Here is a 17,346-nt window from a genome sequence, read left to right as displayed (position 1 = left end):
GTTGAAGCGATCAGGCTCTGAAGGTTTGAGTGGGATTGGGCTCAAGTTAAAATCAGTTTTGATGTCTGCCATCCTGCCTTGCTTGGCTTTCCACGTCCTCTCTCTCTTTGTGTCTAGGAGAAGAAACGTTGGGTTGGAAGCCTTATATAAATCCAGCCTTACCAAGCCATCTAATGATCCCTTGTTCCTTTCAGATCATAGTTCTATGGAATTGTGACAAACCCCTACCAGCCAAGCACCGCTGGCCTGCCACTGCTGTGCCTGTCATCGTCATTGAAGGAGAAAGCAAGGTAGGACTGGTGGAGCCACCATGGGACCTTCATTTCCCCGTGGGGCACTTTGGGAATGGGCCCTAGATGTCTTCCCTCAGCTCCCGGGAGCTGCTAGCCCTGGACGATATTTTCTAAAACTGTACCTGTCTCTGAATGTCCTCAGCTTTGACAGTCATGGGCTTTCGAGATAGGGCATCCTGGGTCCCTACTATTAACACGTTAGGAGATTTGTGACCCTTTCCTTCTCAGCTTCCTCATCTGCAAAATGGAAATCACAACACACAGCTCCTAGGGTTGCTCTTAGGATTAAATGAATTCAGGGCCTGTCCAGAGCAGTCTTTCTATAAATGATGTGGAAAGAGATGAGGCTGCTGACGACGGTGGTGATGGATGCATAGGGTTTGCTTAGCTGATGACTCTGAATGAGTCGTGTCTTTCAGGATAGTGCTTCTTCCTCACGTTTCTCTTTAGAAGGACATTTCCACCTTAATTTGGTTTTAGTGTCTCCATCAGACTCTCACGAGTGCTGCCTCGCTGGTTCCCAGCTTCCATTCCTCAGTTCATTTCGCCGAGAACTGAAGGATTATCTCAGGGCCCTCAAGGGACTCTCCTCGCTAATGCTTCCAATCAACATTTGAGGCCTTGTGTGCTCTTGCCTTAGGGGGCCTTCCCAGTCGTCGTTCTCATTGTTTTCCCCTACGGACCTTGTCCTCCAACCAAAGTGGCCCACTCACGATTATCTGAGTCGCACTGTGTCCCTTCCTACCTCTCGTTTCTGTCTTTCCCACTTTGCTGTACGTCTTGACCACCCCTCTCAACTCTTCCTCTCTATTGTCAAACTTCCCATCCATTCTTTAGGCCCCTGGTCACATGCTACCTCCTCTTTCAAACTTCTTCCACTGTCGGAAGCCAGAGGTGAGCATCTTGTTTCTCTGGCTTCCGCTCGTTGCTTTCTTGGAGATCTTATCCATTGTGAAATTAGTCACTCAACTGAGATTGGTGAAGCATTGTCACCTAAGAGACTTCCTTTCTCAGTCCCCAATGGGTCGGATCCAGAGAGATTGTCTCACACTAAGTAAAACGCCTTTGAGCCAGAATAACAAAATATCGATTTCTTAGGTTATACCATTTGAAATCATCATTTGACTCACTAAAAGTGACAGTTTCGTGTGGTTCACCCTAGTACAGTGAGACTTGGAACTATCACGTGGACGAGATGATCAGTGCATAATCTAGTCACTTCCAATGTATGGGTGCCTACTGTGTGCTGGGTGCTGTGCAACATGTTGGAACACAGTGGGAAGTATGGCAGATATAGTCATATCATTCTTAGGACTGGATTCAAGCACCATGATTATCAGAGAGCTGCTTGGTAAGCATTTCATGAGAAAAGGAGGAATTAGAATAATCACGTGCCTCCTGGCATCTCTCTTACTTACCCTTATGAATAGGTGTGTTTCCACAAAAAATCTCCTGCCTACAACCCCTTTTATCTCTCTCCCTAATTGCAATGCCTGAGACCCAGAACGGTGGTCAGATTAACTTGAATTTTGGGATGCTTTGTTTTTTATGCTTCCGTGGGTGACTAGATCTCCTTCTAGTAGATGACTTCCTTTGAATATGTCTGGATATTCAAAAAGGATCTAATTTGACGGACTCACCAGGAGCCATTCTGACTTTTGGTTAGTACTGCATTTTTATTCACAGACTTATGGATTGGTTTTATATTCTACTCTCAGCGAGGAATCCCAGTTTATTTATAAGATGCTGATGATAACAGTAGTACCTGTCTCGTGGGCTTTATCGCACTTATGTGTCTTGTAAGATACCTGACATTCTCCCAACCAGAACTATATTTGGGCTTCTGGCCACTTGTTGAGTCCTAGCGTCCACTAATTCCGATGGGGCATGTGGTTCCTTTTCCCTTTCTCTCACTGTCCTGGGATTACACCACCTGGAAAAGCATTTGCGCTTGAGTCTTGCTTCAGGCTCTGTACTCCAGGGAACCTGGGCCAAGGCTTGGGCCTATTTTAAGAATTAAATGAGATACTGCATTTCAGGTGTTTAGCCTTGTACCTATTATACACCAAGGGTTTAGTGACTGTCAACCAGTCTTCTGGGAGGCATTATAATGTTACGGTTTATTTCATGAGTCAGACTTACTTTTGTGTGACCTAAGGTGAGTTATGTAACTCTCTATGCTCAACCCTCCTTCAGTAAATGGAAACAATCATAATCCCTAACGAACAGTGTAGCGCAAAGGATCAGATGATCTGTAAGTAAATAGACTCAGAAGTGTGGATGCAAGTGGTAGGTGTTCATTGTGTTTCGTATAATTACTTATGGACTTTTTTTGTCTTTCCTATTAGGTAATAAACTTCTTGAGTCTTGGTCATTCCCTAGTCATATTTATTAATTCTAGAGCGGGTTGGGCTGCTACGTGGTGGTGAAATATTTCTTAAATGAACTAATGAGGAGTATTCGGTTCCCTCAGGATTTGTAAGTACCTGGATTCCTTTCATGCTAATCCATTCAACTTTTGGGATGTAGCTGAGGCAGGGTACTTGAAAGAGAGCCTCGAGTTTGTACACTAGAATTTGGTAGTGGCTGCTTCATGGGCTCTTAATCCCTGTTGATGAAGCAAGTTCGGAAAAAGGAAATGGATCTTTTTAAAACCAGTGGTTGGGCACCAGATGGAAAAGAAGCCACATTCCCTCGCATTCCCCATTTCAGATCTCCATGTCTAACCTTGAGTTTAAAATTGATATGTTTGCTGGTTTGGCTGCAAAATTCTATTTTGAATTTATAGGCCTTGTCTCTGCAGTTCTCCCCTGTAGGCTTAACAAGGGAAAGGTCAGGGCATCGCTAAGCTGGCAGCTAATGGTTTCTGTGTTAGTCAGGAGACGTGTAAACAGAATCGGGAGAATTGCTTCAGGCTGAGATTTCTGAATACCGTGTATATGGGGCTGCTGCTCGCTTTGTGTTTTATTTTATTTTGAAAGCCTGAGAAAGGGGGAAAAAAAAAAACTTGACCCAGTTGACATGCATTTTATTCTGACCTACATTTATTCTGTAGATACATTCCTGGAGCTGCCAGAGATGGATTGGCGTGGGTACCTTCCATCCTTTAAAGTCATAAGCCCTCTGGTAGTCTCAGAGGCCTGTAAACCCAACCTGAAACGAAGCCTATGGATGAACTGGCTTCTTGATGTAAATATAGCTTGGGCATCTTTTGGTGGGGGCGGGGAGTCCTCAGATTTGTGGAGAATATACTCTTGGCAGCCAGATTGGAGTGTCTGCCATTTTTCCCTTTGTCGTCAGAGTCTAGCTGCTTCATTCTGTGGCTTTGGTGCCTTGAGAGTTGATGGCAAGTGTGTCTTTTCTCCTGAGTCTCCAAGTGTGAATTCCGAGAGGTTGTCATAACGATCACTGTGACTTCCAGACGAAGGTGGTGAATGCGAGATTGCCGTATGTGCCACAAATTCACTTTTGAGGTCCTTTTCAAACCTGAGACAAGTCGAGCATATTGGCTGAGGTGTCCTATAAAATGACACCATCCGGGGTGAAATGCTGGTGGGGTCCACTCGGGACAAGACACTTAATGTTTCTGTGCCTTAGTTTTCTCACCTATAAAATGGGGTTTTTATAAATACGAAATGGGAGGAACTACATAAAACACTTGAAACATTGGCACATTGTAAATGTTTAAAGCTTGTGAGTTAATCCTGTGATATCATCATCCTTACCGTTATTCTATGGTACATTCAGCACAAAGGTTTCAGCTGTGTCTGTCCCAGAGCAGTCTCTCCATTTTGCATCTGATCCTCTTGTCTCCCAAGCTCCCATCCCCCACACGTAGCTTGCCACGTTTTATCCTGGAATTGCCCAAACTTTACTCATATACTACCTTCGCAATTTTCCTAAATCCGTGGGCCATCTGTGATATTGTCTATCTAATAATTTCTTTTTAAATCAGCTTATTTTATGTTTTAATGAAACTATTATTAAATAACTTGACTACTACCTTTCATTGCTATAGCGACTACTGTATGTGAGTATCCACTTTTTTCTAATCCATGCTAAAAGAAACGAATAGTAACATTTTTCACTGTTCCCGTGGCATGTGTCCCACACTTGGACGTCCCACACTTGGACGCGCAGCTCCGTGCATCCAGTCCTTCCTGGCCTCGGAGTACTGCTTCTCTCCTCTGGGCCTTTGCATCTCCTGACAGCTCTGTTTTGCCTCATTTCCCTGTATAGCTGCTGAATTCCTCTCCATCAGGGTCCTGTTTCAATGTCCCTTCTCCTGTGAACCCTTCATCTGCTCATCTCCTGTTCCCCTGGCAGTTTCCGTATCAGGCTAGGCCTGACCATCTGCGTCGTGCTGCGTCTGCAGACAGGGGATGTCCTCTTTACCTTTGTGCTCTCTTGACTCGCAAGGTGTCTGCACACAGTAGGTACGCCAAATTCTGGCGCCAATAATTCTGCACTGATGAGTAATGGACGTCTTCCCTGTTGACGGGTGACGGGGTGGTAGGACCTTCTCTCCGAAGGTTGAGGATGAGGAACTGGTCCTGAAAAAAAGTCTCAAAATGTATCTCTCTTTTTCCTAATTCCTTCCTTCCTGCTTGTTTTCCGCTTCCTCCCAGGTGATGAGTAGCCGTTTTCTGCCCTACGACAACATCGTCACAGATGCTGTGCTCAGCCTTGACGAGGACACCGTGCTTTCAACCACGGAGGTAAGCGCCCACCTCTGGGGAGCGGGCCGTGAGTGGGCTCTTCGGGCGTAACCCCAAACCTCCAGGTGCCAGCGCTTCTTTTCCCGGTGCCTTGGCTGAATCAGAAACATTTTCGAAACTTCCTGCAGAATCAGTTTTAATCAACCCAGGTCCTGTGAGCACCTTGCCACCACCTGGCAACCTGATGAGGGCATCTTCCCTTTTGTTTTCGCTGCTAATTGGCTCCTCATTTGCATGGCTGTACCTCACCTCTCCTCTCCTGCCTGCCCTCTTTTTTTTTTTTTTTTTTAAACAGCACAGCTGCTGGCAGGTATGCTGAAGCCCCAAGGGGAGGTGTTGGGGGGCCGGGGGTACCTGTTTAACATTATCTTGAAAACACACTGTCCAGACAGAGCAAACAGTCCCATCCTTCCCCAATTATTTTAATGCCTGTGTGGGTGTGTGTCACCTCTGTTAGGGAACACTCTTCTGGCTTCTAAAGGCAGCTTTTCTGTCTTGGCTTAAAGTGCTCATTTCCTTGTACCCACACAAGCAAACGGTTTCACTTTAAGCCTGAGACGGAGATCCCTGCTATTTGAGACATTCAGGTATGTGTGCCAAAAAAAAAAAAAAAGATTGCACAGAGAATGTGTGAGGAGGAAGAAAGAGAGAAGAAGAGAGATATGATAGAAAACCAGTTTTTACAACTCGAATGAGTATTGATCTCTGAAACCTGACTTTAAACCATAGAAGGGACCAAAGACAGTTCTATAAAAATGTAGTATATCGGAAATAAATTATTTATGGTAGCTGCTAAAAAGCACGGAGCTACTTCTACCTTTCCCCTCCCTTTCTTTTTCCCTTTTTATTCAGAATCATTTTCCTTTCGATTTAAACATGGGCACTTCCCAGCATGCACTTTCCTGGATGCCAGTCTGGTTCGAACAGCCTGCTGCCCACACAGCCAGGACACGTGCTAACCTAGGCTACCCGTCTCAGTGTCTCTTTCTTGAAATTCCATGGATGCTTCCAATATCCATCAAATACAGTTGAACAAACACTATATGCAAGGGCAGCCTACATAACCCCAGGACAAAATGTGCTGGGCCTCACCTTGATAAAATGCTTTCTATGTAGCCGAAGCTCTATAAATACTCCGTATTGAATGAATGATTGGAGAGATGCATGCTGAGGGGATTAAAGTGTGAACACACTGCCAATTGTGTCATGTTTAAAGTGTGAACACACAGCCAATTGCAGCAGGAGAAAGGGGTGGGTGGGAGGCAGACTAGAAGATATGCTTAATGTTCAAAGGGAAAGACAGCTATGGAATACAGGGTATACTACACCCAGCTTGCGTTTTTCTGCTGCTTCCTGCAAGAGAAGCTGGCAATCCCAGAAGCACATTCATTCAACAAGTATTTATGGAGGGATTTCTTTGTTCTGGTCTCCATGCCAGGTGCTTTGATTACACAGTTCCAGCCTGTAGCCATCAGAGTCTTGGCAGCCAACAGAATTCTCATCAGGTGGTTTAAATGAAGGGCTTTAGGATTATTTAGAGAGGTGGGTGGGGTTAAAGGACCCCCCCAAGAGACAGTGAGCCACCTGGAGAGTAGCAAGACCAGGAAGAAGCTCCCACTCCTAGGCCTGAAGGAGCCAGGGAAGGAAATAGTGTTTCCAGAGTCCCCAAGAGACAGGACTGGTGAGAAGAGGCTGCCTGTGGAGGGACGTGGCAGCTGCCAGAACACTGGTGCCAAAGCTGGGAAGGAACAGGGAAGAAATACCCTGACCTTTCTCACGGTCCCATCTTTGTTTTCCTGCTCTAAGCCCCCACTGACCTAATCCCATCAGCCACCATCCGGCAAGGAAGGCCAGGTTGTGCCACCCCTAGGCTTTCATCATCTCAGAGTGTAGAACACGGCAAGAAGGGGTGAGAGTGGACCTCGGAGGGCACATACAGAAAAGGCATCCGACTGCCAGGGTGGAACCTATGGTCAAGACAGCTACAGTACACACCTAAATCATTATCCCAGTTCCCAAGGTATCTAGCCCTCTTCTCACAGCTTCTCCTGGGTACCAGACAAGTAGTCTCACTCTAGGATTTGTTTCTCCCTGTCCCATGGTGATGTATCCATGTGCTGGTGAGTTTCTTTTCAAAGAATAGCAATTCCAGCCATTCAGCACACCCTGGGAAGAACATGTGTTGGATGTGAAGTAATTAGACGTCAACTGCAGGTTGAAAATGATACATAAATTTAAGGAGGCTGGCAGTCTGGTTTACTGTTGCCTGCTGAGGAGGGGAGGGGTTGTGTCGCCTAAAATGGCTAAGGACAAGGAATTCTCCTTTCTCTTTTTTTTAGGGGAATAAATGTTCATTCATTTTATTTCCTCTCTAAGGATTCTTAGCTTGTTAAATGTCTCTCTGTAGTATTAAGGAGAGATTTTTAAACAGCCTCCTTTAAAGGGTATTAGATGTAGTTGGTTTCTGGTTATTTACATTTATATGGGTTGCAGCAAATTCTCAAAAGCAAACAGATGTTGGTTTTGAGGAGAAAAGGCTGCGAGCTGACCTTTGCCTTTTTTGATGTGTTAATGATCTCATGACAGCAGAAGTATCACACGAATTCCAGTTTTATCTGAATTTCCTTTTGAATTCCTTTGAAACGACTTGACTCAGCTTGGAGACAGTAAGAAATTCATGGGATGAAAACACCCCATCAGGTTCTCTAGTTGTTGCCAGTGCATGTGTTTCCTTTGCAAAGAATCATGGAAAACCCCAACGAGTGCTGACGTCCAGGCTGATTCCTGGACGGGCTGCATAATAGACAGTCCCATCCGTTGGCACCGTTGGTATTGAACACCAGAGATACTGGGCAGGTTATCCCAGCCTGATCTCACTGTCCTGGCACATACTGTCCACTCCCCTGTTGTCTTTTAACTGGGAGATGCCCCGGGCCCCACCAAGCTTCCTTCGTGTATGCCTCACCACCCTACTTTCCTTACCCCGGATGTCATAGTTTGGGGGAACACGCTATATTGTTAAGGCTTTCTCATCTTGAGGTAGGACGCCAAACTAGATTTTCATAACATGTTAAATTCATGCCTGTTGACCACAAAAGTGACTTGTAACTAGGCCCAAAGAATTTAGAGATAAAAGGACCCTTACGGGTCATCTAGGCTTAATGTTTCCCAAAAGATGGTTTATGCACATGATATGGTTCCACGGCATTCGTGGCAAGTGTGTGTTTCATTTTAACCATTCCATATTCACTTGAATGCTTGTTAGAAAAGGATATAGCCAGCAATCAAACCTAGGATTTCACTGATATATTTACTTACCGAGGATGGAGCAAGTGGGAAAATTATTTTAAAAGAGTAGGCAGTTTAAAGACAAATATTAAATAAGTTGTTGAATGTGTGGTATCGGAATGCGACATGGGGGGTGATATTATGCAGATAATGACAGCTTGGGAAATACTGATCTAGGCCTATTTGCTTTGTCTTTTCTTTTAATTGAGGTAAAAGTCACAGAACATAAAATTAACCGTTTTGCACTGTCATTTAGTACCTCCTCAGTGTTGTGCAATCATTATCTCTGTCTTATTCTAAACCATTCTCGTCACCTGTGAAGGAAACCCCATCCCCATTGGTCAGTGACTCTCTAGCCTTAGGAACCACCAGTCTGTTTTCTGTCTCTACGTATTGGCATATTCTGGACGTTCCTGTCAATGGAATCGTACAACATGTGGCTTTTTGTGTGTGGCTTCTGTCACTCAACATCGTGTTTCAAGTTGGTCCATGTTGTCACATGTATCAGTATTTCATTCCTTTTTATGGCTGAATAATACTCTGTTGTGTGGCTATACCATATTTGGTTTCTTCATCAGTTGACGTTTGGGGTTGTTTCTACTTTTTGACTGTTGTAAATAGTTATTTGCTCTTCTTTTAAACTTCTGAGAGGGCAGGAACTGGGCTTGCCATCATCACTCAGTCCCCCAGGTACCATCACAGTGCTGAGACGTTAAATATTGGTGGAATAAATGAAATTTCCATTTTCTTTGCTTATCAAGAAAAGGTAGGGCAAAGGTTGTAGGGTGAATGTATAACCTGTATGAAAGATTGATTGCTTTCAACACTATAGTAACAGAGCTAAAAGAGAGGCTTTGAAGAAGTACACATCAACTCTGAAACCAGGTGCCCTGGGTCCAAATCTTGGCTCTGCCACTTACTAGCTCAGGCAAATTATTTGAATCTCCATATACCTTAGCTTCCGTCTCTGTAAATCTGCGACTATAAAATTACCTTTTCACAGAATTATTGTGAGGATTAAATAAGTTAAAATATGTAAGTCTCTAATAACCATTATAATAACAATTATGAACATTATACAGTTGTTTGCTGTTACTGTTTTTATGTTCACTTTCTATATATTATTTTATCATTCATCAAATAATCATAGGAAGTCAGACGTGAGTTTACACATTTGAAAACAGACTATTTGCTAATTATAAATGTTAGTTTATAGCAGGTTCAGAAGTATCTGCTTTGGGTTATTGTAAGCACTGGAAAGTCATTTAGCTGCATTTCCTTTAAAATAATCCTGTGGCTTCACTTGGCCTTTTCCCCACTTGATCTTAGTGATTTTTCACTGTGGATGCTTTTACTAAATTTCTTTTGCACTGTGCATCTTCAAAGCTGCGAGGCCTGAATTACTGTTTCTTTATGATGTCTCCTCCGTGTTCCTGTTAGAACTTGGGTGCTTTTTAAAACATCTTTTCTCTTGCTCTTAAGAGGATGCTTTTATTCTAGTCATTTGGCTTTGCTGTGTGCTGGTTATGATATATGCTGTATTGTCATACTCTGGGTGTATACAGGAAATCTCTCGTTTATAAAACAGATGTGTTTGTGCCTTACACAAATCAGTAGTCACATGTACTTTTGGGGGTGGGAAAGCAACTGCTTTTTGACTTGTTTTTTTAGCTTGAACAGACTGGATTTCTAAAGGACAGATCTGCACATGTTTTTTTTCCTTCTTTCATTTCTGCACCAATCTGAAGTTTCTATAACAGAAAACATTAAAATGTGCATAATTATGGGGCAAAATGTCAAGCAGTTGGTTTAATTTGCTGATGAATACATGGAACCAATGTTTCTCAACAGTCCTGGGATTTCGCATTATGAATTAGCAGGGGAAGGTAATGTTTTGTTGACATTTGTTAACACTCTTGATTGCTTGTTTGCCTTGTGTTCTGTCTGCAGGTGGATTTTGCCTTCACGGTGTGGCAGAGCTTCCCGGAGAGGATTGTGGGGTACCCTGCACGCAGCCATTTTTGGGATAACTCTAAGGAGCGGTGGGGGTACACCTCCAAGTGGACGAATGACTACTCCATGGTGTTAACAGGAGCTGCTATCTACCACAAGTGAGGACTTGACACATCTCTCGTGTCTGGGTTTTTATATCGCTCCTTATATTAGTTTCTGGCTGCTGCATAAATAGGAAACTCGGGCCAAATCTTGTTAACAACATGAATGGAAAATTAGTTTGCATCCCTCTTCCAGCTTTTTTGATGTGGCCAACATGTGTCTTTGAAACCAATAAAACCTCTTGGCTTATTGTAGTTCCAGAAATTATGGCAGAGTAGCATCTTCAGTTCATTTGAAGTGTGAAGACATACGCAAAGTGTATGGAGTAACTGACTATTTAGAATAACAACAACAAAAGTAAATACTTCATTGAGCATCCCCCAGACACTACTTGGGATTTACCATTGAGTAAATAAAAAAATAAAAAAATAAAATAAAAATTAAAAATAAAATACAAAATAAAAAATAAAAATAAAAAATTCCCCAACTATGTGGGTCTTATATTCTAACAGGGGGAAACACAATATACATACGTAATAATTCTATAATATATTCAGGTGAGAAGTGGTATAAGAAGAAGGTAATGTGTAGAGCAGGTAGTGCCAAGGAGAAGGATCAGGAGTGCCAGAGGAAAAGGGGCAGATGGGGGGTAGCCGGGGTGACCCTCATGGAGCAAGTGAGATTTGAGCAGACATTTGAAGGAAGTGAGGAAGTCAGCCAAGAGAATGTCTATAGGAAGAGAGTTCCCGCATAGGAAACAGCGAGAATCAATGTTCCAGGGCAGAATAGTGGAGGAATATCAAGAAGACCAATGTGACTAGAGTGGGCTGAGTGGAAAGCAGGCGAGAGAGGTCATGGGAGCCCAGATGCAGGACCTTTTGTCCGTCATGAGGACTCCACTTTCCTCTAAATGATGTGGGGTTTGAGCAGAGCGATCTTAATTATGTTTTAGGTGTCCACTCTGGATGCTGTGTTGAGGGTAGGCTCAAAGGGGGCCAGGGTAGAAGCAGGCAGACCTCTTGGGAGGTGATTAACATTATCTAGACAAGAGATGATGGAGCCTGGGACCAGGAAGTGAGCAATGGATGTGGTCAGTAGTGATCAGATTGTGGGCATATTATGAAGATACTCCTGCATAATGTCCTGACAGATGGGACATAGAGTTTGATGACTCTAAAGTTTTTTGACTTGAAGAACTAGAAGGATAGAGTAGCCATCAACAGACAGAGAAAGCTGTAGATGGAATAAATATTAGAGGACATGCAGTTCAGTCTTGGGGATGGCAAGACATCCAGAAGGGTGTGTTGAAAAAGGTCAGGGATTGAGATAAAAATGTGGGAGTTATTTGCATATATTAGTCTTTAAAGCCAGGGACTCAGGTAAGGTTGCAATATTAGTGAGTACAGATGGTTAATGTTCCTGACTCAATCATTAATGAAATCCCTGCTCTTCTGCCTTTGTAAGATGAACAGAGCCATCTTAACCTAGTCTTTTTTTAGTAAAGAATAGAGAATCTTGCATATCACCGATAGAGTTAGAAATGCACAAGGTATAAACGTTTTGGCTGACTGAATCTTTATCTCACGATTCCACTTCTTGAAAGTTCATTGTTCCTTTTCTTCCTGCCCCTGCCCTCAGTGAATCTGACTCACTTCAATATTATTTTTCTATAAATATATGCTATATGTCCCTTCTCCCCAGAAAGAAAATAGGGTGAAAAATAGTTCAAGAAAATTGTGGGTTCTCCATAATGATTGACCACCAGATTAATTAGGCTTTTGCTCTTAACAGTGTTGAAATATAAGGTTCATAGCCCACAAAAATAGAACCCTACATATATTGTTGGACTCCGAGTTATGGGGTGGTATTGAATATAGTTCTGATTACACCAATAATTAACATTGTAAAGCAGCTTATAATGATACATAGATATATATAAGTAACTTCTCTTGCCATCTAAGTATTCTGTTTCTTACCAACCTAGTTGATAGTAACGTTAGAGTGGTCAAGCAATATTTGCCTCAGTGTGTATCTGTGAACCTCGTTTCCTTATCTGTAAAATGAGGATAACAGTGGTACCTACATCATAGGTTCTTAATAAGAATCAGACGCGGCGTTTGTTGTAAAGCACTTTAGAACGTTATCTGGCATGTAGTCGGTACCACAGAAGCGATAGCTCTCACCATCATCGTCGTCATCATCCATGATATCATCATCCAGGGATTCAAAGAATGGGTATGGGTTTTCGGCCAAAGAAGATCACTTGTCCTTCTATAATGATGGCCCCCTGGGAAATCTCTCTTTGGTTTGTACAGATATTATCACTACCTGTACACCCATTATCTGCCAGCCAGCCTGAAGAACATGGTGGACCAACTAGCCAACTGTGAGGACATTCTCATGAATTTCCTGGTGTCTGCTGTGACAAAGTTGCCTCCAATCAAAGTGACCCAGAAGAAGCAGTATAAGGAGACAATGATGGGACAGGTAAAAGAAGGAAAACTCTCCTCCCTTGCTTTGCTTGCTGGTGCTACCACCGGAAGTGTTGAGGACTCATTGTTCTTCTAGGAAGCGTAATGAGATTACACAAAAAAGGTAGTATGTGGTTGGCACGTGGATAATTGGGAAGGCATAAGTCTAGGGTATCTTTATGTCAAGAACGTAAAAGCTTTCAGATGACCTACAAGGTGGCATGAGAAAGCCATAGCTTCTCCAGAGTTTAAAGACCTGCAAAGAATTTATGTAGGTTTATCACTGGTGCTTTGTTTAATGAATAGCTAATAATACTTTTAACACAGTCCTCTGGTGATTGCTGTTGAGTTGGGTGAGCACCATAGTGGTAGACCAGGAGTCACAATATTTGATTTTCAGTTCTAGAACCAACATGTATAAGCTGTAGGCAACTCAGTTGCCTTCGGAAACTCATGGGACTCATCTTTAAAATGGAAATGGTGAAATCTACTATATCTCACCCCTGTGAGATAACCTGTAGGAAATATTTTTTTTTAAAAGTCAAGTATTGCATTGAGTCATAAAAGTTTAGTCCTAAAGAAACTTGCAAGGAAATATAATCCAACTTTCTCTTTTTACAAATAAGAAAACTAAGACCCAGAGAATTTAAGCATACTGCTATAAGTTGCCCAGTATTAGAGACAAAACTGGAAGTTGAATCCCAGGCTCTGTTCTTTCCACTTCTTGTCCTTCCACACCCCAGGGTCCTGTGTCAGGATGACCTGGATATGCTGAAGCTCATCTTCCCTTATTCATCCCAGACAAAGCCCAGTACTATAAAAAAGAAATCATGTATCTTAAGTACGCGTAAGGCCATTTAAATCTACCGAATTTAAAGCATAGAGTATCATCCAACAGCGTCATAGAGAGTCAGCCTGAAACGACATGTTTTAACATGGTTACATCAGTTCAGTTGTGTAAGGTTTTCCATATTCTAAGAGTTACTGAAAATCACATACAAAATCTAGCTTTTGCAAGGGAAAACTAGCCAGGCTTCTTCATAACACAATTGATGGTTTTTCATTCACTAAATTTAATCAGAGCAACAAATTTACAGGATGTTAAGTTTATTAAAATTTAGTCATTCAATAGTTACTGAGCATGTACAGGTTATCAGACAGTGTTCTAGGTATTTGTTGTGACAAAGCTACTGTCTGTCCTTAGCAAAGAGTCTAGTGGAAAATTCTAGTTCCCTCTAAATACTAAAGGAATTGCAAGAATTTTTAATCTTTAAGGCTGAAAGATGTATCGAGTGTCTACTATCTATCCAGGCATTTTCATATAGATTCTCTCATTTAAGGACACAGAATTCGTTTAATATTGTTTCTCCGAGAGTTCTATGAAATTCCCTAAGGTTATATACTAATTAGAGTAGATTTCTAATAACACATGATTTCTTAGGGGTGGTTTTATATCCTTCTCATAGATTTGCCTAATTCGACCAAACTAATATTTCTAATAATTTTACACTTTTTTTTGGACAAATCTAAATTTAGCTTTAGGTCTAAATAGATGTACCTCATTAGATATATACTGTATTTGCCCACTTTTCTCATCATACACATATGTTTCTTTAATTTTTGTATCGTAAAGTAAATGATAACAGGCTGAAGGTTGTACTTTTATTACACTGTAAAAGTCCCTTCTCTAATATGTTGGTTGACCCCAAATAAATGTTAAACTCTAGAGACAAAAAAGATACTTGAATGACTCAACAGATTTTTTTTCTCATTTTTAAGAGAGAATAAGAATGGACTGTCTGCTGTGATATGAACTCAAATGGTTAGCTTGATTTGATACTTTGTCTGATTTACCAAGCAGTTCTTCTAGCATAAATGGTAAAAAATGATGCCTGAGTTCTATCCCTTTTTAGCCTGAAACAAGTAATTTTAACTTCCTTGAACCTACTTCCTCATCAATACAGTGGGGATGTTATTATCTGAGTAGATAACTTGACCAGTTTGATGAGGCTCAAATGAACTTCACGAAAACACTTTACAAATCGTATTTCGTTTTTCTGCTGCTCAGAGGTAACTTGACATTTGTATTTACCTTCAGTGGTTACTTTCAAGCATGTAGACACTTGTGGTTTTAAAGTGACTCTGGTTGATTTTCACAGTAAAATGTTCCTAGTTGTCTAATGACAAAAAGGAGTTTGTGTTGTTTCCCCATAATTAGGCAGCCTGCCTTTTCCTTGTTTTGTAAAAACACGGATTCAAAGACATTATGCTTAGTTTGTCTGATTTAAATGCATGCATGTCATTTCAGGCTTTCTTTTATGCCAGTGTCAGTCATTTGCATGGTCTAAAAATATTTAACCAACCTTAGGAGCAACACAGAGACCTAAAGAGGTGATAGCCATCTTTTCTCCTTACCTAGAACCCACCAAAGAAACAAGAAGGTTTTAGAATACTATCTCTGAAACCACAAACACATTGTTAGTCACAGTATTGGATCCGAAGTGCAAAGAGAAGTTTTCTATTTAGTGACCATAGTAGGTTGAAGTTCCACTGGTAAGTCATTCACTGAGCAGAGAATTAAGTCAGTCAATATAGATCCTTATTTGTGCGTATGTTTAGCATTGAGAATGGTAGCGTATCTTGGGAAAACCTTCTGTCCAGGATGGAAACCAGGATCAGTGCTTGACTTTTCAGCAGGCACAAGGATGGAGGGTCGGGGCTGTTGGTGGCCAAGCCAGACCCTGAGCCCTGCGTGTGCCCATGAGCCTGACCTGGTTTTCTGCAGTGTCTCCATCTCATCTTGTCCTTGGCTCATTGTGTTCCTTCTCTCTCTCCCTTTCCCCAGACTTCCCGAGCTTCCCGCTGGGCTGACCCCGACCACTTTGCCCAGCGACAGAGCTGCATGAACACGTTTGCCAGCTGGTTTGGCTACATGCCGCTGATCCACTCTCAGATGAGGCTCGACCCTGTCCTGTTTAAAGACCAGGTCTCTATTCTGAGGAAAAAATACCGAGACATTGAGCGACTTTGAGGAACCTGGCCGAGTGGGGGAGGGGAAGCGAGAAGGGCCTGGGGTCAAGCTGCTCTCTCTTCCCAGTGCAGATCCACTCAGCCGCTGAGCCAGATTGTGCCAAGTATCCAAATAAACTTATATGAACAGAATGACGAAAAAAAAAAAAAAGGCCAATGGGAACTCGACTCCTGGCTCCTGGGACTGCACCAGACTGCTCCAAACTCACCTCACTGGCTTCTATATCCCAAGACTAGGTTGTGTACAGTTTAATTATGGAACATTAAATAATTATTTTTGAAATGATTGCTATGCAGGTTTAAACTTTTTTAATGATCAAAACTATTAAAAACCAGAGTTCTTTCTTTAATCAAAATTGTGTTGGTTGTGACTGTTTCAAAGCTGCTAGTCCTCTTCCCACAAACGTCATTGCCATTGGTCATACAGGACTTCCCGCGGTTACAAAAGCTCAGACCTCATGGAAAACACAATGAGTCACTCTATCCAGTGTCAAGAAATAACTGTGCATAAGTTAAGACAAGTTCATTATTCAACTTGGCCTGTGCAAATTGTTTTCCATTTCGAATTTGCAGATCCACTTGAGCTTTTATCTCTAAAATGTCGCTGCATGAGAGAATGTATTGTGACTTCTAGGTAGACAGTTCTAACTGAAAACTTTGAAATATGTAAGTATGTCATCTTTTTCATTGGGGGGTGGGCAGAAGCTAGTACACACTAGTATATAAGAACACACTAGTATAATTCAGAAATGTTCCGTTTGCACGAGGAACCAAACAACCTACCCGCATATTAGAGAGATGTTTCCACCACAGAAACCCAATCCTTTTCAGCAGTGTGGACTAAATGATACATTCAACCGTGAACATAAGTCTTCTTAGAGCTGGGGAAAGCTTTGGTTTAACGGCAAAGGAAATATATCGAGAATGAGTATATGGTAAGGAACAGATTATTTATGAGACAGGTTCTTTCATGTTTGTGATAACCTCACATTTCAAAAGCTTCTCTACTGAGAAAGAAGTAGTCAGGTATCAGTTCTCACCACTGAACATGAGGATTGATGGGAATTCACTGAGGGTGGACCTCCTCATTGGGGCTCTGATGCCATTTTTTGTCCAACATGATTTTGAGCAAGAGTCTGGCAAACAAAATAATCAGAAACAAATGTGAACACTGTTTTATTTCATTTTCATTTTTAAATCTGGAGTTTAGTTGTGCTTCTTGTGAAAAAAAAAAATTTCTATCCCTGAAAATTCTTCTTTGAGCTTCTTATTATTGTAATAGTGCAAATACAAACTAACAAATATGAGTTAAGGGATATATATATATATATATATATCCCTTAACTCCACTGTAAATGATGGAAAGGAAACTTCTGATATTAAATGCTTTTTTCTACTTGGAAGAGGCAAGAGAGATTAGAGAAGAGAAAGACATTATTGGGTCTTACCATTTCTTATGCCAAATAAACAAGAAGCACTTTAGTTTCCCCC

The 17,346-nt window shown here is 41.8% G+C and overlaps 1 protein-coding gene across 1 annotated transcript in view; it reads left to right on the top strand.

Moving 5' to 3' along the window:
• The window catches only part of EXT1 (exostosin glycosyltransferase 1), a 268,648-nt gene extending 252,443 nt beyond the window's left edge, over positions 1-16,205 (top strand). Inside the window, exons 7-11 of the mRNA XM_033126112.1 lie at positions 195-290; positions 4,922-5,011; positions 10,250-10,410; positions 12,670-12,841; positions 15,671-16,205. Of these exons, the coding sequence (XP_032982003.1) occupies positions 195-290; positions 4,922-5,011; positions 10,250-10,410; positions 12,670-12,841; positions 15,671-15,856 (705 nt within the window). The 3' untranslated portion in view covers positions 15,857-16,205. The remainder of the gene's footprint in view (positions 1-194; positions 291-4,921; positions 5,012-10,249; positions 10,411-12,669; positions 12,842-15,670) is intronic.
• Positions 16,206-17,346: the final 1,141 nt, after the last annotated feature.

The sequence above is a fragment of the Rhinolophus ferrumequinum genome, chromosome 14 (genome assembly GCF_004115265.2).
Source record: "Rhinolophus ferrumequinum isolate MPI-CBG mRhiFer1 chromosome 14, mRhiFer1_v1.p, whole genome shotgun sequence".
NCBI classification, from domain to species: Eukaryota; Metazoa; Chordata; class Mammalia; order Chiroptera; family Rhinolophidae; genus Rhinolophus; species Rhinolophus ferrumequinum.
Note: the sequence above shows the minus strand (reverse complement) of the source record. Positions and strands in the feature narration are given on the sequence as shown.